Source organism: Lutra lutra, chromosome 3, assembly GCF_902655055.1.
Source record: "Lutra lutra chromosome 3, mLutLut1.2, whole genome shotgun sequence".
Classification (NCBI taxonomy): domain Eukaryota; kingdom Metazoa; phylum Chordata; class Mammalia; order Carnivora; family Mustelidae; genus Lutra; species Lutra lutra.
The window spans coordinates 15,283,699-15,305,230 of record NC_062280.1 but is presented as its reverse complement, the minus strand read 5'-3'; the positions used below and the strand labels follow the sequence as shown (position 1 = coordinate 15,305,230).

Here is a 21,532-nt window from a genome sequence, read left to right as displayed (position 1 = left end):
GATAATTTTAGTTGAGTAATACACGTTTGGGAATACCAATACTTTTTTTTTTTTTTAAGATTTTATTTATTAGAAAGCATGAGAGGGGAAAGATCAGAGGGAGAAGCAGACTCCCTGCCATGCAGGGAGCCCGATGTGGGACTCAGTCCCCATATTCCAGGATCATGACCCAAGCCAAAGGCAGTTGCTTAACCAACTGAGCCACCCAGACACCCCTACCAATAGATTTTCTTACAGGTGATTGGAAAAAAGCATTTTATAAAGCTAATAGTTAGAATTCAGATTTTAGTCAAGGTAAGCAAGTAATATTATGATAGTCTCAGAGAATTAGGGATTTCTTTTTTCAAAGCCAGAACATAAATTAAGTGTTCTGCATCTGGGTCAGTTAAGCTTAGCATATTTTAAGGAAATTTACCTTACTCATTGTACTTAATTTATAAACTTTTCAGGTCCCTTCATTAGTTGTACATAACATTTGTCAGCTGTTGGATGTAGTATTATCTCAGGATTTGGGAGAGGTCAGTTTATGGAATAACTCAAGATATTGGCTAAAGTAAAGAGAAGCCAGCATTAAGCATTTTAGCAATGATGCTCAGGCACAAGTTAATGTTCAAAGCAGTAATCCTGTCATTCTATAAAGGCAGACACAGTTGCTGTATCTCTAGAAGAAATCAGATATGCACCTGTGCCAAGGGAATAATAGGATGGGTTTAACTTTCATTTATTTATTTTTCCAGAATTATCTTCTGGGGAAAAAGGAAACTGCTGAGATGGCAGATAGAAACAAAGAAGTGCTACTGGAGGTATGACTCTTCAGTCCCCCCACCCCCTTTTTTCCTGCACATTACATATTAAAATATTAAGTACCTTTTTTGAAGTCAAGTATGTCAATGCTATATATTCATAATTACACTTGGAACTAGAGAAGCCTATATTCCTCCATAGCCTGGGGGGAAGAGTTCAGCTGTGTGAATGTTCGACTACTGAAGAACCTCTTAAAAACTGTTATTTTGCTAAGTAATATATTAGGGGACTGAAAAGAGTCATGAGCTGTTAGGGGCAGACAAGTGGGGGAAAGGACTAGTCAATGAAGGACATGATTGTGGTGCTTTATTTGCTCACCCAAGAGAAGTTTGAATATACTAGTAATTTACAAAGTATTTCAAGCTTTAATTTAAATAACTCAGTTTAAAAAATCATAATCATTTAAATATATATCTACATCCCCTTATTTTAATAAACCAAATTCAAATATAATTCAGTTTTTAGCTTTTTGGCCTTTGCCGATTTTAGAGAACTAAAATCAAAGAAGTTAGTATGTTTGAAAACCAGAATAAATTCTTAGCAACAAGGCGCTTAGGAAGATGAAGATCAGCACTCAACTTTTCATAGTGATAATAGCTACAATTAAAAATCCTCTTTATAATTCCTAGTTTCTCTGTACTTTGGGAAGAGATAACTTAATTTAGGCTCAAAATGTCCTATGTTAATATTTAATGAGGATTTCTGTTTTTCTTTTACTAACTACATGGTTGATTTTCAATTACATTTTTATCTTAGACATTAGAATTCATAATTTTGAGTTTGTTTACATTCCTTTCAAATTAGTTTGGTTTTTTTTTTAAGTTTTTTTTTTTTTTTTAATTTATTTGACAGCACTAGTAGGCAGAGAGGCAGGCAGAGAGAGGGGGTGGGGAACCAGGCTCCCTGCCGAAGCAGAGAGCCCTATGTGGGGCTCTATTCCAGGACCCTGGGATCATGACCTGAGCCAAAGGCAGCGGTTTAACCCACTGAGTCACCCAGGCGCCCCCTTTCAAATTAGTCTTAAATATTTAAAAAATAAATGCCCTCTTTGTTTTAGAATCATGTAAATTGATAGTTTTAAATTGTGAGCGTTTACTCATTTAGCATGTTGCTTTTTTAAAAAAAAATTGTTTGACAGCTAATCTAAATGTGTTATTAATTTGGAGAATTAGTCAATGCTTTTGTTAACTCTGACACTTACTAAATTTAGTGTTACTGTGCTCTACAGATGCATTTAGATCCTGTTGTATGCAGCTCAGCTGACAACTCAACTCAGATTCTTCAAAACAGTGTTAGGGAAAAGTTCATAAGGACTGCCATAGTGGTTTCAAAATGGATCTATATGATGTTTAGAATACAAAGTTCTAATTGAGGTAATAGTAGCAGTGTAACCTTATTACCAAAGCCACTTCTGTGGTTTAGTTGTAGTATGAACTTCACAGGAATAAACACAATTTTTTTCTGAGAATCCAAAGATCGCATGTTTTTCCAAATCTTCTTCTTCTTTTAGGAATGTTTTTGTGGAAGTTCTGTAACTGTGCCAGAAATTGAAGGAGTCCTGTGGTTGAAAGATGATGGCAAAAAGTCCTGGAAAAAGCGTTATTTTCTCTTGCGAGCATCTGGTATCTACTATGTCCCTAAAGGAAAAGCAAAGGTGTGTCCCTCTGCTGACTTTTGAGCTTCCTCATTATGACAGTTGATTTTAATTTGTAGTTAAGTATGCTGACAAGATGAATCCAGGCTCTGATTTAGTTCAGTTCTTTTTTTGTTTTTTAAAGAGAGAGAGCACAAGCAGGGAGAGTGGCAGGCAGAGGGAGAAGCAGGCTCCCTGCTGAGCAAGGAGCCTGATGTGAAATTCGATCCAAGGACCTTGGGATCATGACCTGAGCCAAAGGCAGACACTTCACCAACTGGGCTCCCCAGCTGTCCCTTGTTTCACCTCTTATAGGACACACAGAATATTGCTTTGCTTTGTTTATTGATCTGTTATAAAGAAGAAGAAACCTGGAAGTGTTTGCTCTCTGGTCATTCATTGGGCCCATTTCAGTTGTCTTGGCACATTTGAAATCATACTTTTATTTATTATTTTCAGAACTTCTGTCGGAGTAGTTTTTGCTTGTTATTGTTTGGGGAGGATAGCTTTCTGGGATTACAGGCATTTCCACCTTTCTTGGATACTAGCTCCTGCTGAGGGACCCCTTGGTAGAGGCCATTTCTGTGCTTAGCGGGACCTGCACTGTTTTAAACTCCTTATAGCATCCTCTCATCCAGGCTTTACCACCCTCCCAAGAGGCATATTTTGTTGCCTCTTTAAGGTGAGGAAACCCTGACTTTAGAATCATTGCACTTGAACTATGCATTATGAGCACTGAACTATATGATACTTTCTTATTTTTTCCCAGAGTTCTACTATATTGTATTTAATATTATATTATATTTAAAGTCTCCTTAAATGCCACCCTTTCCAAGCAAGTCTGTGTTCATTGTGAATGGCAGACAGTAAGTGAGATGGACTGCTTTTTTGTTGTATCCTGGGTTAAAGAAGGAACATTTTTAGAGAATCTCACTGTCTTGTCATCTGCCACTAGCAACTGTTACCAGGTATGATATTTGCTTATTTATACATTATTGTTAATTCAGTCTTATGGGTATTTTTATCTTAGGTCTCTCGGGAACTGGTGTGCTTTCTCCAGCTGGATCATGTCAATGTTTATTACGGACAGGATTACAGGAACAAATACAAAGCACCTACAGATCATTGTCTGGTGCTGAAGGTAAACACATTTCCTTTTTAGGAATTTTAATTGATGTTAGACATTGAGTTATTGCACATTTTAGAATAGTTTGTAGCTCTATCAAGTATACTGTTTTTGCTTTTTCTATAGGCTTTAAAAGGAATGGTGAAGAATGGTAAGGAAAAGAAGTATATGCTCACATCACAGCTGACCTCTAGCTAAATAGTGCTAATTAGATTTATGCTACTGATAAAGATAACATTTTAAAATTCAAGATAATTATGGAGATGATTAAATTTTTCTCATTGGCTCTGTTCTTGTCACCTCTTGGTAACTACTTAGGTCTCCATGTTTGTATCATGTCAGTTGGGTTTGGGGTTTTGGGGTGGAGTTTTTAATTGCTTTGATAAAAATAAAAATACCATTGTAATGATGCCCCTTTATTAAATAATCTTTTTTGGAGAATATCACTGCATCATTTAGGTTATAGCAGCAAATAATTTTCTAAAAGTCATTACAAAGTAGCTTAATCTGGCAGTTTTGAAAATTAAGTCCAAGCTCCCCTGGGAATCCCAGACTTTGTCAAAGGGGCTGTGATGTCAAAATTATTAGTCCAGTAATGCTGAGATGTTACTTGCCTTTTATACTCATTCTCTCAAAATTGTATAGTAGAGTTTCCCGGGAGATTACATGATATGATGATGATATCTTTGCTCTCTTGGGTAGTGGAACAAATACTTGTATATTCTCGTATTTTAAATTTTTCATAGTTGTAATCTTCGTCAGTGGTAAATATCAGTGGACATAGTAGATGTAAACCATATATGTGAAAGTTACTTGGTGTGGGGGGTGTCCTTGTAACCTGAAAATAGCAAGAGTCAGTTATTTCAGTGGTTCAGGTTTGTCAGTAAGAAACCAAATTCTTTCCTTCTTGCCCTGTTTCATCTTCTTCGCATCAGCTTGTCCTCAGGCCGGCTCACCACACACTCGCAGGTGGCCACTGCGGTTCTAGGTATCACATGGATGATGGATCCATGCGATGGATCTAGCAAAACCCAGCAGAAGCGGAGGGATTATTTCTCCCTATATTTGTCTCTTTCCAGCAGAAGAAGAGGAACTGGTTCTCCCTGTACTTGTCTCTCTCAAGAGGGAGGAAGTATTTCCCAGGGGCTACCTCCTGAGCCCTCCTCTTGAGAGTCAGTGGCCTGAGTACATGCCCACTTTTTTTAAATTATTTTTTAAATTGAAGCATAATTAACATAGTGTTGTAGTAGTTTCGGGTATATAATGTAATTAATTCAACAATTTTTACATTTCTCAGTGCTCATCAAGATAAATGTGTACCCTTCATCTATTTTATTTCATCCTTTCATCCACTGTCCCCACACCCCCACACCCCTCCACCCCGCCACCCTGTCCTGGCTAATCACCAGTTCTTTGTATTTAAGAGTGTAGTTTTGTTCTTTTTTCTCCTTTGTTCATTTGCTTTGTTTCTTAAATTTCACAGATGAGTGAAATCCTATGATTATTGTCTGACTGACTTATTTCACTTAGCATTATATATTCTAAGTTCATCTGTGTTGTTGCAAATGGCAAGATCCCTTTTTTTTTTTAAGATTTTATTTGTTTATTTGACAGAGATCACAAGTAGGCAGAGAGGCAGGGTGGTGGGGTGGGGGGAAGCAGGCTCCCTGCTGAGCAGAGAGTCCAATTCCAGACTCCATCCCAGGACCCTGGGATCATGACCCGAGCTGAAGGCCGCAGCTTAACCCACTGAGCCACCCAGGGCCCCGATCCCTTTTTTTTTTAATGGCTGAGTAATACTCGTGTGTGTGTGTGTGTGTGTGTGTGTGTGTGTGTGTCCCATCTTTATCCTTTCATCTATCAGTGGACATTTGGGTTGTCTCCCTAATTTGGCTATTGTAAATAATGCTGCAATAAACATAAGGGTGCATATATCTTTTTGAATTAGTGGTTTTGTTTTCTTTGGGTAAATACCCAGTAGTGGAATTACTGGATCATATGGTAATTTTTAATTTGGGGGGAACTTCCATACTGTTTAGCATAGTGGCTGCACCAGCTTACATTCCGACCAGCAGCGCACAGGGTTCCTTTTTCTCTATGTCCTCGCCCACACTTTTTATCTTTTGTTTTTCATTTTAGCCATTCTTACAAGTGTAAAGTGATATCTCATTGTGGTTTTCATTTGCATTTCCCTGATGATAAATGATGTGGAGCATCATCTCATGTGTCTGTTGGCCATCTGTATGTCTTCCATGGAAAAATTCTCTTCTGAGCCTCTGCTCATTTTTTAATCAGATTATTTTGGGGGGGTTGAGTTTTATAAGTTCTTCATATATTTTGGATATTAACCCCTTAATGGACACATCATTGGCAAATATCTTCTTCCATTCAGTAGGTTGCCATTATGTTTTGTTGATGATTTCTTTTGCTGTGCAAAAGCTTTTTATATAGCTGCAATCCCAATAATTTATTTTTTATTTTTCCTTGCCTGAGAAGACATATTCAAAAATAGGTTGTTAGGGTTGATGTCCAAGAGATTATTGCCTGTTTTAGGAGTTTTATGGTTTTATGTCTCAAATTTAGGTCTTTAATCCATTTTTAGTTTATTTTGTGTATGGTTTCATCCTTTACATGTAGCTGTACAATTCTTCCAGGAAGCATCATTTGTTGAAGAGACTATATTTTCCCCATTATATATTCTTGCCTTTTTGGGGCATAGATTAACTGACCATACAAGCATGGATTTCTGAACTCTCTGTTGTGTTCCGTTGATCTGTGTCTTTTTTTGTGCCAGTACCATGCTGTTTTGATGGTTACAGCTTTGTAGTATATCTTCAAATCTGGGATTATGATACCTCCAGCTTTGTTCTTCTTTTTTAAGACTGCTTTGGCTATTTGGGATCTTCTGTGGTTTCATACAAATTTAAGTAGTATTTGTCGTAGTTGTATGAAAATGCTGTTAGTATTTTGATAGGGATTGCATTAAAGCTATAGATTGCATTGACTAGTACGGGCATTTTAATATCTGTTCTTCCGGTCCATGAGCAGGGGATGTCTTTCCATTTCTTTGTGTCATATTTCATTTCTTTCATTAGTGTTCTCCGGTCTTTCACCTCCTTGGTTGTTTATTCAAGTGTTTTTGGCTTAGCCTAGTTAGAATTCACACCCTGACATACGGGGTAGACGGACATCCAAACAAAATTGGGCTCTTTTAAGAAAAGTAGGGAAGAGGGGATAAAGTGTGGGGAAGGCAGCCAGCAGTGTGTTTTACAGCCAAAATTAATTATGACCATCGACTGTTATTTAATGCCTTTTGCAACTCATAGAATTCTTAGGTTAAGAATATTTTTATTCTAAGGGGGTTTTGTTTGTTGGCTTATATAATAATTTATGGATTTCATATTTGCTTTTAGTGAAGTAGGTTAAAGTAAATTCGTATTTTCATATTGCCTACTTATTTATGTTTAGAAATATTCAAGGTATTGAAATAAACTATACCACTAGGCACAAATAGTAGTAAAAATAATGGCTATCATTTATTGAAGAACTCTAGGGTGGCAGACACTGCACTAGAAGCACTAGGCGCATCAGTGTCACATATCTGTTCTAGAGTCCCTATTTTTCAGATGTGGAAACTGAGGTTCAGAGAGATTAATGTTCCTGATGCCACACAAGTATTGGTATTTCTTTTTTCCTGAAAAGTCTTTACCAGATTTTGCCTATGTAAGTGTTTTTATTCTTGTGATATGAGTTCTAACAAACCAAAAAAATGCTGCCACACAAGATCTGTGCAAATGTAAATATTTATAGGGTTTGATCCTATTTATCAGCTTTGGGCTATAACAATTGAGTCTGAGTTCTTCCAGTAACATGCAGGATACAGAAAATAGATGCTCTTCATGAAATATGACAATGAGGGAATAAATAGGGTATATGTTATCTATTATTTGAAAGAGGTATGTGCTTGTTGCACACATCTGTATGCATGTGTATGCATGTATGTAAGTTTCTTAAAGGAAACCTGTGTTTTTAAAATACATATACCACAGTAATTGTTGGAATACAGCTTACCTTAGCCATGTCTAGATTTTCATTCCTGAAGAAACGAAACAAAATAATTTATTTTAGTATGTGAGGTAAGAAGGAAAAAGTGATTAGAGATTAGAGGTAGAATATGAACATGAACTTTTCAAACAGTGTTATTAAAAGAAAGATGTTGTATATGATAATGGTAGAATAAGGTTGGAGTGTTACATATTTTGTTTTTTAACTTCTTGGATGTTAGTGAGAGAATTAATTTTCATGCCTATTTGTGTTCCCAAAGCAATAAGGGGGTAGTATATATTCAGAGGTTTTCCTTTGGCACTTGGACTGTGATTTTAGACCATTGCTTTTAGAGTTTTAAGAATTATCTGTCTCAATCTAATTTTTGGCATAAATAGAAAAAAGTAATCTGATAGCACAACAGTAATCTGGAATTTCTTACTGTATTCTTAGATTTTTTTTAATTCTCAAGTTTTTTATCTTTTATCAGAGAATGCAGACTTTCCAAATCCACATCATTTTAAAAATGGAATAATGACCTTTCTTTCTTAATAGCTGATAATTTGTTAAGGGGGGAACAGTTTGATTATATATTCTCTTTGGAATCTTTAAGAATCTAAATGTTAAACTTCTCATTTTTGGCAAAGAATGTCTCCTTCATACTTGCTCTTAGCTCTTGTGTGAATTTTAATTTTTTAAAGATTTTATTTATTTATTAGACTACAAGTGGGGGGAAGGGGTAGGGAGAGGGACAAGCAGACTCCCCACTGAGCAGGGAGCCCGACTCGACTTGGGCTCTGTCCCAGGACCCTGGGATCATGACCTGAACCAGAGGCAAATACTTAACCCACTTGAGCCACCCAGGTGCTCCTCTTGTGTGATATTGTGGGGGAGAAAGAGAGGCAGCATGTTGGGAAGATGATTTCATTCCTAATAAGACAGAAATATGACATTATTATTAAGAGCATAGGCCCTAGAATGAGATGGCAGGTTTCAAATCCTGGTTTTTTCACTAATAAGCATGAATATGTGAGCAACTTAAAGTTGCTGTCTTAACCCCTCTGTGCCTCAGTTTCTCTTCATTTGATGAAGATAGTAATATGTAACTCACTGGGTTTTCCTGAGGAGGGAATAAGCTAATTAATATATGTGACATATTTAGTAATAATATACCTGGCATATACTAAGTGCTCAATAAATGCCACATTTTTTAAAAAGTTCTCTCTCAGGGCTCGAACTCACAAGTCCAAGATCAAGAGTCACATCCTCTCCTGACTAAGCCAGCCAGGCATCCCAATAGATGTCACCTTTTTTTTTTTTTAAAGATTTTATTTATTTATTTGAGAGAGAGAGACAGTGAGAGAGAGCATGAGCGAGGAGAAGGTCACAGAGAGAAGCAGACTCCCCGTGGAGCCGGGAGCCCGATGCGGGACTCGATCCCAGGACTCCAGGATCATGACCTGAGCCAAAGGCGGTCGTCCAACCAACTGAGCCACCCAGGCGTCCCAGATGTCACTTTTAATGAAATAATACACTGGTGGAATTGGTGCAGAGCCTGGGTGACCATAATGAAGGCTATAGAAAGTGCCTTTATTATGCGGGAGGTTGAAAAAGACAAGTTGTGAGGTCCTAAAATGAAACTAGCAAGTGATCTGCAAATACTTAAGCATGTCATAGGGGCACTTGGATGCCTTAGTTGGTTAGGTGTCCAACTCTTGATTTCGACTCAGATCATAATCTCAGGGTCATTAGATCGAGCCCCATATCAGGCTCTACTCAGCATAGTCTGCTTGGAATTCTCTTCTGTCTTCCCTCTCCCTCTGCCCCATCCCACTCCTGTGTGCGTTCACACTCTCTCTCCCCCAGATAAGGAAATAAAATGTTGTTTGTTGTTTTTTTTTAAATCATAGTATTCTTCGTGGTGTTCTTTCGTTTGTCAGGTAGGAGAAATGAGGAGAAAAGGATAGAGAATTGTTTCTCTTTTATTTTCTCTGATGTTGTATTGATAAAAACACTCCCTTAGTGTATGGAATGAGTGGAACGAACTCAGCAGGCCCATGGCTGCAGTTGAACACCCATGCATGATGGGTAGCCCTGCTCTCAGGAAATGGAAGGAATCAGTCAAGAATGGTTTGTGAATCGCCGTAAAGAGGGGCTGATGGTAAAGGCTGAGAGCCATCCAAGAGCCCCTTGTTGAGATGTCCAAACTCTGTCCTATAGGTGGTGCCCAAGTGACACAGAAAATAGAACAGCCACTCTTCGAGCCCTCGCTGGTAACACCAATGAAAGCCCCTTCTCAGCCATCCCATTTTATCTTCCGCATGAACTGGGGCTGCTTCTGTTTTGCTCACAGGCTATCCCAATGCCTACTTAAAGATCTGGCAAATAGTTCTTATTCAATAAATACATGAATTATACGATAAATGCATGAATGAATGAGATAAAATTCCCTTTCCTTCTTCTATGGAAAAATACATCTTGTCTACCTGTCTTCCTTTGCTTTTTTGAGATTGTTATGGTGGTTTATTATAATGTGATTTAATAAGGGTGAGGGAATATATTCCATGAGAACGCTGTGGGACTTACAAGGAGAGAAAACTGTTAAGTATTGTTTGGCTAACCTCTTTTTTTTTTTTTTAGTTTTGGGATAGAATTTAGTGATTCGTCAGCTGCATATATCACCCAGTGCTCATTACATCAAGTGTCCTCCTTAATGCCCATTGCCCAATTGCCTCTTCCCCTGACCCACCTCCCCTCCAGCAGCCCTCAGTTTGTTTCTTATAGTTAAAGTCTCTTATGGTTTGCCTTCCTCTCTGTTATCATCTTATTTTTCCTTCCCTTCCCCTATGTTCATTGTTTTGTTTCTTTAATTCCACATATTAGTGAAATTATATGGTATTTATCATTCTCTGTTTTGCTTAGCATAATACCCTCTAGTTCCATCCACATCATTTGCCAACCACTTTTTGTTGATGATTTATTGTTTAAAACTTTCACTCTAGCCTTTAATAACTAAATTGGTTTTGGTATTAAATATTTTATTATAGGAGCTGAACTCTATATAACAACGTATAGAATAGAATAAATGGATTTAAATTTCTCCCACTATAGACCAAAGAGATTACTTTTTTTTTTTTTTTTTTTTTAAAGAGACCACATATAGGAATGAGCAGGGTTGGGGAGGGGCAGAGGGAGAGAGAATCTTAAGCAGGCTTCATGCCCAGCCTGGAGCCCGACTCAGGGCTCGATCTCACCTAACCCAAAATCAAGAGTCTGATGCTTAGCCGACTGAGCCACCCACGTGCCCCAAGATTGATTTATAACAATGCAGATACATATACATAACTTAGATGGGTGATCATATATTTCTGCGGCATTGAGAACTTATCCAAATTGCTTATTTTATTGATCTCATGGATTTCCACAACACATGTGGTTAGAGAATCTTTAAAGCCTCTTATAGGGCACCTGGGTGGCTCAGTGGGTTAAGCCTCTGCCTTCAGCTCAGGTCATGATCTCAGGGTCCTGGGATCTCAGCAGAGAGCCTGCTTCCCTCTCTCTCTCTCTCTGCCTGCCTCTCTGCCTACTTGTGTTCTCTCTCTGTCAAATAAACAAAATCTAAAAAAAATAATAAAGCCTCTTATAATTTAACATAATCTTAAATATTTCCCCAGGTATAATGTAGTCATTTAAAAGAAATTTTCCAGAATAATTGAAAAGAGAAGTAATAATTAACAACCATAACATTCAGAACCAAGTATGATTTAGGGTTTTTTCTTTCCAGGGAACTAGTGGTTGTGGCCCAGTAGAGTTAAAAGACCTTAAGTCTCCGGGCACCTGGGTGGCTCAGTGGGTTAAAGCCTCTGCCTTTGGCTCAGGTCATGATCTCAGGGTCCTGGGATCAAGCCCCGAATCGGGCTCTCTGCTCGGCAGGGAGCCTGCTTCCTCTCTCGCTCTCTCTGCCTGCCTCTCTGCCTACTTGTGATCTCTGTCAAATAAAAAAATAAAATCTTTAAAAAAAAAATACCTTAAGTCTCTTCTAATAGTTGCATTGTATAGCTGGTCTAGTCCGTCACCTCCCATCCAAACTGGGGCTGGAAAGTGACAACTGAATCCAGTGATGCAGCTGAAAAGCTGCTCCTTCCCTGGAGGACATGTGCTGTGGGCAGATAGTGTGCAGTGCTTAGTCCACAACAGGGGGCACCACTGCACCAGTGTGAGTGCCCACTCATGTCCCAGGTGCTGTGCCCTCACCCACCCCACCTACAGGTTCACCCCCACAGAAGCGCTAGAAGCTTTACCAAACACCCTCTCAATTCCTGATTCCAGTGGGTTCAAAGTGAAATCAAAGTCTTCCCTTTTCATAGTCTTGTAGATGAAGAGTTCTCTTGAGTTTGTTAACCTTGATGGACTGTGTTTCTCTGAAATATAGAAGGAGTATTTGGGGATTTGGCATGCTACAAAGGTATTTTTTAATTTGCATATCTTGAGCTAAAATTTAACCAGTTTCTTTGTAGTTTTTTTTTAATTTTTAAAATTTATTTTAATTTATTTATTCATTAGGGAGAGAGCAGGGGGTAGGGACAGAGGAAAGGAAAAAGAGAATCCTAAGCAGGTGCTTGATCTCACAACCTTGAGATCATGACCTGAGCCAAAATCAAGAGTCGGCTGCTAAACCACTTGAGCCACCCAGGCACCCTGCTTTGTAGTTTATTTTATAAAAATACTTATGGGCCATTTTATTTGGCCTTATGGCCATATAAGAGGTACAAATTATTTTTGGCCATGACTCTGATGGCCTATAACTTGTCAGGGTTGTTTAAGCTTTGATAGGTTTTTCTTTAGTTCTTCAGGGTACTGAATTGGACTTTGCCTTTAATCTCATAGCACCCACAGATCCAGAAGAAATCTCAGTATATCAAGTACCTTTGCTGTGATGACATGAGGACCCTGCATCAGTGGGTCAATGGTATCCGCATTGCAAAGGTAAGGTGTTCTTTTTTGGTTTGATGGTAGAAGAATTAGGTGTTTTATGATATGGTTTTGATTATCATGACAGTTATTCTAATCATTCATGTTTATTTTTTCAGTGTTTCCTGAGGCCTAAGTTTTTTGTTTTAAATGTCTTAGGGAATAAACGTTTAACAGTTGGTATCCATGGAATAATACTGCTGGTAAAAGCTTGTGTAGATTTATTTTGGCTCTGAAGAACACGGTATATGATTCTTATATAGCAGAGTTTAGCCTAAGCAAAAGAAATTTTTGGAGAATTAAATTGCCTCAGGGTGGGAATAGGGGAATGAAGGAAGGAAGGAAGAAAAGAAGGAAAGAAAGAAGGTGGGGGAGGGGAAGGAAAGGAAGAAGGGGAGGAAGCAAATAAGCAGAACACAGGATTTTTAGGGCCGTGGAAATATTCATACTCTGTGTGATACTATAATGGTAAATACATGTCATACATTTCTCCAAACCCATCCAATGTACAACACCAAGAGTAAACCTAAGGTAAACTGTGGGCTTTGATTATTTGTCTGTTAATGTAGGTTCATTGATTGAAACAAATGCACCCTCTGGTGGAGAATATTGATTAATGAGAGATTGGGCATGGATAGTGGCACAGGGCACATGGGGAGTTTTTCTACCTTCCTCTCAGTTTTGCTGTGAACCTAAAACTGCTCTTAAAAAAAAAAGTCTTTGAAAAAAATTTTAAGGACATCTTGAAGATGATTACACATAAAACATGAAGGAATATTTATGTGCATTAAGTGAAAATAAAATTTATGATAGTTATAAAATCAAAATTGCTTTAGGAATAACAAAAAAAAGTCTTTATATTGATAATGAACAAATCAAATGTTAACTTCTTGCTACCTTTCTTAAAATGAGGATAAATAAGAGTTGATGGTAATTTACTGGTATTAAAAATGATTTTTGAAGTATTATAGGTATTAATTTGAATGCAAACTCTGAATCAGTAAACAAAAAAGTATCCCCCTTTCTGACGTCATCCATCTGTATCATATCCAGTAATGTTCAGATGTCATCATTTACTGCCTTCTGTTTAGTACGGGAAACAGCTCTACATGAACTATCAAGAAGCCTTGAAGAGGACAGAGTCAGCTTACGATTGGACTTCCTTATCCAGCTCCAGCATTAAATCAGGATCCAGTTCTTCGAGCATCCCAGGTAGTTTGAAATCCTGACAGCAAATATAAAGACCTCTCTATAGACTGATGGCAGGCCTGGTTCTTTCAGCAAGGTTCTTAAAACCAGAGCTGGACCTGATGTCTAAATTATAATGTCTTTATTATAAAACCACCAAATATTTGGTAGTTAGAGGGAACAGTATCATGGGCTAGTTCACAAATGTATTTGATATGGAGCACCAGTATATAGACTTTTAAATCCAAGAGTGTTGTTAAATACATTTATAAAGTTTATTTCGAACTCAATCATACTGCTGAATAGCAACTGTTAATGCATACCTGGGGATAGAAAAATTGCTTGGAGAAAGTCTCCATACCCAGAATCCATGATGAAACTGCCTTCCTTCCTCGTAGGTTTCCCGACATCTCAGCAGAGTGGAAATAACTGGAACTAGTTCAGTATCACAGTTAAGGAGGCTGTTTAAGTCATCAAACTTATTAAAGTTTTCAGAAGAAATCAGTGATACTCAGAAAGTGCTTATTTTCAGATTTCTACATCCTTCAAACAAGTATGCTATGATCACACCTTAAAATGAATGCTTCTTTCCCTTCAGAATATTCCATGAATGATAACTGTGTCCTCTAAAAGCAAAATATTTTTGTTCCGACATCACATGAAATAACAACTTCAGGAAATACTTGACTTAAAAAAACAAAACAAAACAAAACAAAAAACCCTTTCATTTTATTTACTAGTACATCATATAAATTAATCTTTCAGTGTATGTTTTTACCTGGCTATGTATGTACACTCTAAGGAAATTCTACATTCAGAATCTATTTTACTTTAGGATAAAATAAAAAATATGGACTTTTTAAAAAAAGAAGTATTTGACTAAAAAGTTGTATAATTATTTCATCTCTAAGTAAGTAGAAACAAAATGAGAATGTGTATAAACATGGGTTAGTATACATGTATTTCCTAGTGCTGTCCACTAAGAAAAGTAGGAGCAGTGACATCCCAAGAGCAGTGAAAATACAGGGTATCTTGATCTTGGTCTTCTAATACCATTTTCCAGAACAAAGGAACTAGGGCTATGGCAAAGAATAAGATGAGCCTGAAGCAGCTTATGATGAAGGAAGTGCTCAAAAAACACGGTGATGGGGCTGTGCAAAGGGACACAGGAGCCAACCTAAGAGAGTGTCCAGGGGCCAAAGCTGAAACAGTTTGAGCAACAGAATAACATAGTATAAGATTATAATCCAAATTATAAATAGCCATCAGTCCATACTGATAAACATTATTAAATAAATAAATGGGGAAGAGACAGATCTTCTGTGTGGAATATTTTCTAAACGGTTTATGCAGATACTCAGCCCTCAGGGAGATGGAGCTTAATTCCCCCCTCCTTAAGTGTGGGTCGTGCAGAGTGACTTGTTTCCAAAGAGGCTAGTTGGGTGTGGAGGAAAGGGGAGTAACTTCACAGTGGAAAAATCTGACACACAGTACCCCAGCCGAGTGATCAAGGTCAGTACCTTCAGTAATATATTCTACTGGTAGCGTGTACCCTTTACCTGATGTGATGAGATTGCCACTTCCCCTCCTCTTGGTCTTCCTCTCCAAATTTCATAACTCAGTCTAATCAAGAGGAAAACATCAGACAAATCAAAATTGAGAGACATTCGGTAAAATACTTGATCCAGTACTCCTCAGAACTGTCAAGGTCATCAAAAACAAGGAAAGCCTGAGAAACTGTCATAGGAGACATGACAGTTAACTATAATGTTGTATCCTGGATCCAAAAAAACCAAAAGACATTATGGAAGAACTAGGGAAATTCAAATAAAGTTTGGAGTGTAGTTAATAGTAATATATCCGTGTTGGTTCCTTAGTTGTGACAAATGTACATGGACTGTAGCAAGTTAATAATGAGGTCAGTTGGGTGCTACGTATGTAGGAACTCTTTCTAGCTTTGCAACTTTTCCACAAATCTAAAACTACTCTGAAAATGTTTATTAAAGGGGAAGAAGACACTTGAGATAATGAATTGAGAAAGGCAAGGTAAAAGTATGTCACAAGTTAAGATGTTTGAAAAATTAAGGGAAAGTTTGGGGGAAAAGATGCCATAATATTTTTTTTAGTTCATATAGCATCAGTGCAGGTGCATTAATCTTCATTTTTGAAGTGGTGTGGTGCCTTTTCCTAGGCCAGCATCATCCCTCCTTATACAGTGTTAAGTATTATGCAGACTTTTAAATATAAATTGCAAAATCGTATACATTGATGATGAAGAGAGCTCAAGGATTCACATGTTCCAGCCTCCTTTCTTATAGGCTCTTGTTCTGGTTGGTAATTAATTAAGGATGTAGGACGCTAATGAGGTTGCAACTTTTTAAAAAAACACTCAGCAGTTACACAAGAAACAAGTGTTGGTGAGGACGTTGGCGAGAACCCTTATGCACTTTGGTGGGAACGCAAATTGGTGCGGTCACTGTGGGAAACCGTATGGAGGTTCCTCAAAAAGTTAAAAACGGAAGTACCCTACGATCCAGGAATCACACCCCGGGGTATTTACTCAAAGAATACAAAGACATTAGTTCAAAAGGATATATACACCCCTGTGTTTATGGCAGCGTTATTTACAGTAGCCAAGCTGTGGAGCTGTGAAAGAGTCCAGATGTCTGTAGATGGATGAATGGATAAAGAAGATGTGATGTGGGGGGTGTACACACACACACACACACACACACACACAGAGGAAAATTATTCAGCTGTAAAAAATGAAATCTTGGCCGTTTTCAGCAACATGGATGGAGCTAGGGAATGTTATGCTAAGTGAAGTAAGTCAGAGAAGGACAAATACCAAATGATTTCTCTCAAACAGAGAGAGAGGCAAACCAAGAAACAGACGGTTAATTATAGAAAACAAACTGATGGTTACCAGAGGAGAGGTGGGTGGGGGGATGGGTGAAATAGGCGATGGGGATGAGGGAGGGCACTTGCTGTGATGAGCACTAAGTAATGTGTAGAATTGTTGAATCACTATATTGTAAACCTGAAACTAATATAACACTGTTAATTATACTGGAATTAAAATCAAAAACTTTAAAAAGACTCAGCAACTGAATGATGAAGAAAGAAGAAAACAGAGTAGGTTTTATCCTCTATTTTTGCCTGAGGATGTCTTAACCTTATCCGAAGGATTTTGTGGCTGTTACCTCTGTACTGCTTCGGCTGACTTGGCGGACTTGATTAGTAAAGCAATCTAATAATACCCCGCTCCACAGAGTCCTTGGATAGGATGAGCTTTAACACCTGAATCTCCACCAGGTGTCTGTCGGCCATTAGGCTAGGTGCTTCCATATTTTACCTGACGTGGGGTCCAGTGACATAATCTCCCCAGGTCCCTCACCCTGGATGTCAGACAGACATCCAGTGTGTCTTCCACTGTTCCCAGCAACCCTGAGCTCAAGTGAGAAGTGGGATTCAGGTACTGGCTCCCCCAGGCAACGGTTAGCACTACAGCCTGGCCTCCAGCCAAGGCAAGAACCCCTTCCCAGGGTTGTCAGGACACCAGTAATGTTACGCGAACCTTTCCTCATAACGTGCAGGCTGTCGTGGTGAACTGGTTTTTTTTTTGTTGTTGTTGTTTTTTTAATTTGACAGAGAGAGAGATCACAAGTAGGCAGAGAGGCAGGCAGAGAGAGATGGGGGGAAGCAGGCTCCCTGCAGAGCAGAGAGCCCGATGCAGGACTCGATCCCAGGACCCTGAGATCATGACCTGAGCCGAAGGCAGAGGCTTAACCCACTGAGCCACCCAGACGCCCCATGGTGAACTGTTTAAAAAAAATCAAGATTTCCTATTAGCCCTAAGATAAGGGAAGCTTTCTAGAGGAAAGTTCAGACTGTGCTTATATGGAGTGAATTTAGTAAAAGTAACTTGTTACAGTGCTGCATCTGGTCTTGTGTGAAAGAGCTTGCTGGGAGTCCATATTCATACTGTCGGAATAACAACTTATTTAATCCTATTTTTCTAATCTGTTTTAAACAGAGTCTCAGTCAAATCATTCTAATCAGTCTGACAGTGGAGTATCTGATACTCAGCCAGCAGGACACGTCCGCTCTCAGAGTATTGTGAGCTCCATCTTCTCTGAAGCCTGGAGACGTGGTACTCAGTTGGAAGAGTCCAGCAAGGTGGGTAACACACTGCTGTTAATTTATATTAAAAAAAAATCTCTGCTGTTCCATGGGTTAGTCTGTTGCTCTTTTATTCCTTAATTAGAACTCTTTTGGGCCCTATTTCGGTATTCTTACTTTGACTTCTCTTCAGAAATGAGTATCTGTGAATTGGCTCTATTGACCTAAGATCTCAGACTGGCAATTTAACAACTTACCGATGGCTCAGACTTTAAGAAATAATGACTTCTTCCTTTTCACCCTTAATCAGTTGGGATGAACCAATGCCATTTAATGCCAGTGCCCTAACATTGTTTCAGAGAAGCTGCTAATGGTTCATTATTATTAATTTAATTTATTCAGACTCGTTCCTTTGTCTTCTGTTCTTTCATGCTTTTGGGCATTTCTCTGCACATTGATGAGTTTTCTCAAATTTTAGTACATGCAGAAGACTAAATTTAGATTAATCCCCTTAAAATTTTGGATCCCTGGGCTTTGTACGGTATCTTATTCAGTGACACTGAAGGACGAGTTATAATTGCAGGACTGTTGAGGGCTATGTAGGTTCTTTAGCCCGGGTGAGAGACAGCACAGAGGCCTGCCTTTGAAGTTCTGTGGGCAGCTTCGTGTCCTGGCCGCACTTGCCCTCTGAGCAGGAGGCGCTCGGGCCATCACTGAGGGACCAGTGGCACAGCTGGCCTCAGTGTTGTGTTTTTACCCAGTAACCATTGTGATTTTTTTGTTGTTTTGGTTTGAATCACTTACGCAGGAACACTCACCAATGAGAATTAAGTGGATAATTTCCCTTAATTTATTCCTTAATTTGCATATGTAGTCTACTAACTGCCCCTCAGCAAGAGGCGTTAATAGCCCAATGTGGGGGTGGAACACTTTTGTCTTAGAAAGAAATATTTGGAAATTGGCTCTGATGACATGAAGTCTCAAAACTGTTTAACTCCCTTATCAGGGGCTCAGATTTTAAGAAGTAATTCCATCTCCCTTTCCGTACTTAATCAGTTGGGATGAAGCAGCCCTCTCTGGTGCTAATAACTGTATACCCAGTTAGAGAAGCAGATTTACACAATTCAGGTATCTAAAGAAAGGTCCTCTGCCTTACTAAATTTTTAGTAGTGTTGACCATGTATATATTAAATGAAAGGCCAAGAGAAAAAATAAAAGGTCCGAATGTTCCGTGCTGAAGCAGCAGAGTTGGTCGGGGTAGTTTCTGGCGCGCGCACCGTGCCGTGCAGAAGCAATAGTCTGTCTGTCTTGACCCCACCTGTGTTTCTTCTGTTACCTCAGCCTCAGGTGCCAAATGAGAAGGCCAGCACGGCTAAGGTCTGCATCCCCGCAGCAGCCAAGACAGGGTCAAGTTAAGGTCAGGGGCTGTTCTTTGGAAACACATTAACCTGGGTGACTCCTGTAACCAAGTCTCGCAGACTAATGCTTTTACTTCTTGCAGTTTTTAAAGAAACGTGAGTGTCCTGGTGGGCCTTAGAATTCACCCCATCCTGAGCCTTCTAGACTACTAACCTGAGCATTCTTGATGCTAATAGATGTCACTTGTAATTTGGAAACAAATGGTTTCTCTTGGATCTTCACAGTCTGTTCAGAGAACCTAAAACATCTGCCCAGACTTCATTAAACCAAGGGACCTTCCTTCGCTCTTTTCAAAAGCACTTGAACCACATTCGTGCATGCGTGGCTCCATGACACGACCAGATGTGGTAATCCGGGCAGTGCCTGAGGTACCCCCAGGGGCTGGTCAGCAGATTGTTGGCAAACTCTAGCAGCCTTTTCTGGATACATTTCCTTTAGTTTTCTGAGGTTTCCTCTTATTTCCTCCTGCCTTTTTCTGTATGATGTTTTTATAATCTTTTGCTGTAATGTTTATAAGGATTTCTTTATGTATTTTCCAGTAAAACAAATGTAAAGAATGCCCCCCCCCTTACCTGCATTGCTGGACTTCTGTGCATGTTGGATGCAAGTGTCTCACACGAACACGAGTGTGTGTGTCAAGCTCATTCATTCCTGTGTGACTGTGCACGCCCTGCTGAACATTCTCCTATTTCTCACGTGTCTGCTTGCTAGCATCACAAAGCCATCCGCGTGCCTCAGGAGGCCCTCCGCCAGGACTCCTAAACCCAGTTATGGCATCTGCTTGATGTGGATGCAGCCATGGACTGAGGGGTGAACTCGAGCCATCACATCTCTGCTTGCCACAGTGCGGGGGTGGGGGGAGTCAGTGCACGGAGGTCCTCCCACGGGAGCTCCTGTTCATGGCAGGTGTGTGAAACGGCTCAAAAGTCAGCCCGTCACTGCTCAGCAGGACGTCTTCCCTGGATTGTTAGGCAGTCTTGCCACTTGAGAGTATTGCTGGGTGAACAAATTCCCTGTGCCTTTGTTGCCCGGGGATCCGATTTTCACCTTCCTGACATTGTTCCACTGCTGAATCCTTTCTTGCACGTCCCAGATTCCTTGCTGTTGGTTTGACGCAGTCAAAGCTTACCTCTGTAACTGTTGTGTTTGTTGTGTTTTCTCTCTCCCCCCACCCCGCCCCCTTATGCTCCTTTTAGGCCAGAATGGAGTCTATGAACCGACCCTACACCTCACTTATGCCCCCTTTATCCCCACAGCCCAAGCTGGTTACCCCCTACACTGCCTCACAGCCTTCCCCACCTCTGCCGCCCCCGCCTCCCCCCCCTCCCCCACCCCCACCTCCTCCCCCTCCCCCTCCCCCTCCTCTGCCCAGCCAGTCTGCACCTTCTGCTGGCTCAGCAGCCACCATGTTCGTCAAGTACAGCACAATAACCAGGCTGCAGAACGCTTCTCAGCACTCAGGACCCCTGTTCAAGCCTCCACCACCCTCAGTGATGCAGTCTCTGACATCCACCTCCCAGTCAGGAAAGCCTCAGATCCTGGTGCCCCCCAATGGAGTCGTTCCCCCACCCCCTCCTCCGCCCCCGCCCCCCACCCCAGGCTCAGCCATGGCGCAGCTCAAACCGGCACCCTGCACCCCATCCCTCCCGCAGTTCAGCCCTCCACCCCCTCCACTGAAGATTCATCACGTTCAGCATGCCGTCCAGGCGGCCCCTCCGACACCGCCACCACCCCCTCCTGTCCCTGCACCCCTCCCTCCCCAAGCGCCCCCCAAGCCCCTTGTGACAGTGCCCCTACCAACCGGCACCAAGACCGTGCCACCTGTTATGACACAAGCTGTGCCACCCACGCCTACTCCTCCAGCTCCCCCAGCAAAAAAGCAGCCCGCTTTCCCTGTCTCCCACGTGCCCCCCTCTTCCCCTGCTCCTCCTGCTCCAGTCCCCCCCCCAACATTGCCTAAGCAGCAGAGCTTCTGTGTAAAGCCACCTCCGTCTCCGCTGTCTCCGGTGCCCTCGGTCGTGAAGCAGATCGCCAGCCAGTTTCCGCCCCCTCCAGCCCCTCCTCCCGCGGAGCAGCCCTTCAAGCCGCCCTCAGCAAGTGTGGCCCCACAGTCCCCTCCTGCTGTAAAAGCAAAACCCAAGTGGCAGCCCAGCTCTATCCCTGCCCCCTCTCCGGATTTCCCTCCTCCTCCACCCGAGAGCAGCCTGGTGTTTCCCCCTCCCCCT

At 40.4% G+C, this 21,532-nt stretch overlaps 1 protein-coding gene and 1 long non-coding RNA gene across 5 annotated transcripts in view; one reads left to right on the top strand and one right to left on the bottom strand.

The window, feature by feature from the left end:
- LOC125095025 (uncharacterized) overlaps window positions 1-20,066 on the bottom strand; it is a 31,973-nt gene extending 11,907 nt beyond the window's left edge. For 2 of the 4 annotated variants that reach the window (XR_007125771.1, XR_007125770.1), the window contains exons 1-4: window positions 19,880-20,066; window positions 15,287-15,389; window positions 14,090-14,201; window positions 11,909-12,028 (exon numbers count right to left, since the gene is read on the bottom strand). This is a non-coding gene — a long non-coding RNA (uncharacterized LOC125095025). Of the gene's footprint in view, window positions 1-8,453; window positions 8,480-11,364; window positions 11,428-11,634; window positions 11,767-11,908; window positions 12,029-14,089; window positions 14,202-15,286; window positions 15,390-19,879 lie in introns of those variants that run through there. The other 2 variants (XR_007125769.1, XR_007125772.1) reach the window with 2 other exon arrangements.
- Window positions 1-21,532, top strand: part of RAPH1 (Ras association (RalGDS/AF-6) and pleckstrin homology domains 1) — a 92,808-nt gene that overhangs the window by 66,670 nt on the left and 4,606 nt on the right. Inside the window, 7 exon segments of the mRNA XM_047720798.1 lie at window positions 738-803; window positions 2,315-2,458; window positions 3,468-3,578; window positions 12,495-12,593; window positions 13,670-13,790; window positions 17,803-17,945; window positions 20,504-21,531. Coding sequence (XP_047576754.1) covers window positions 738-803; window positions 2,315-2,458; window positions 3,468-3,578; window positions 12,495-12,593; window positions 13,670-13,790; window positions 17,803-17,945; window positions 20,504-21,531 — 1,712 coding nt within the window.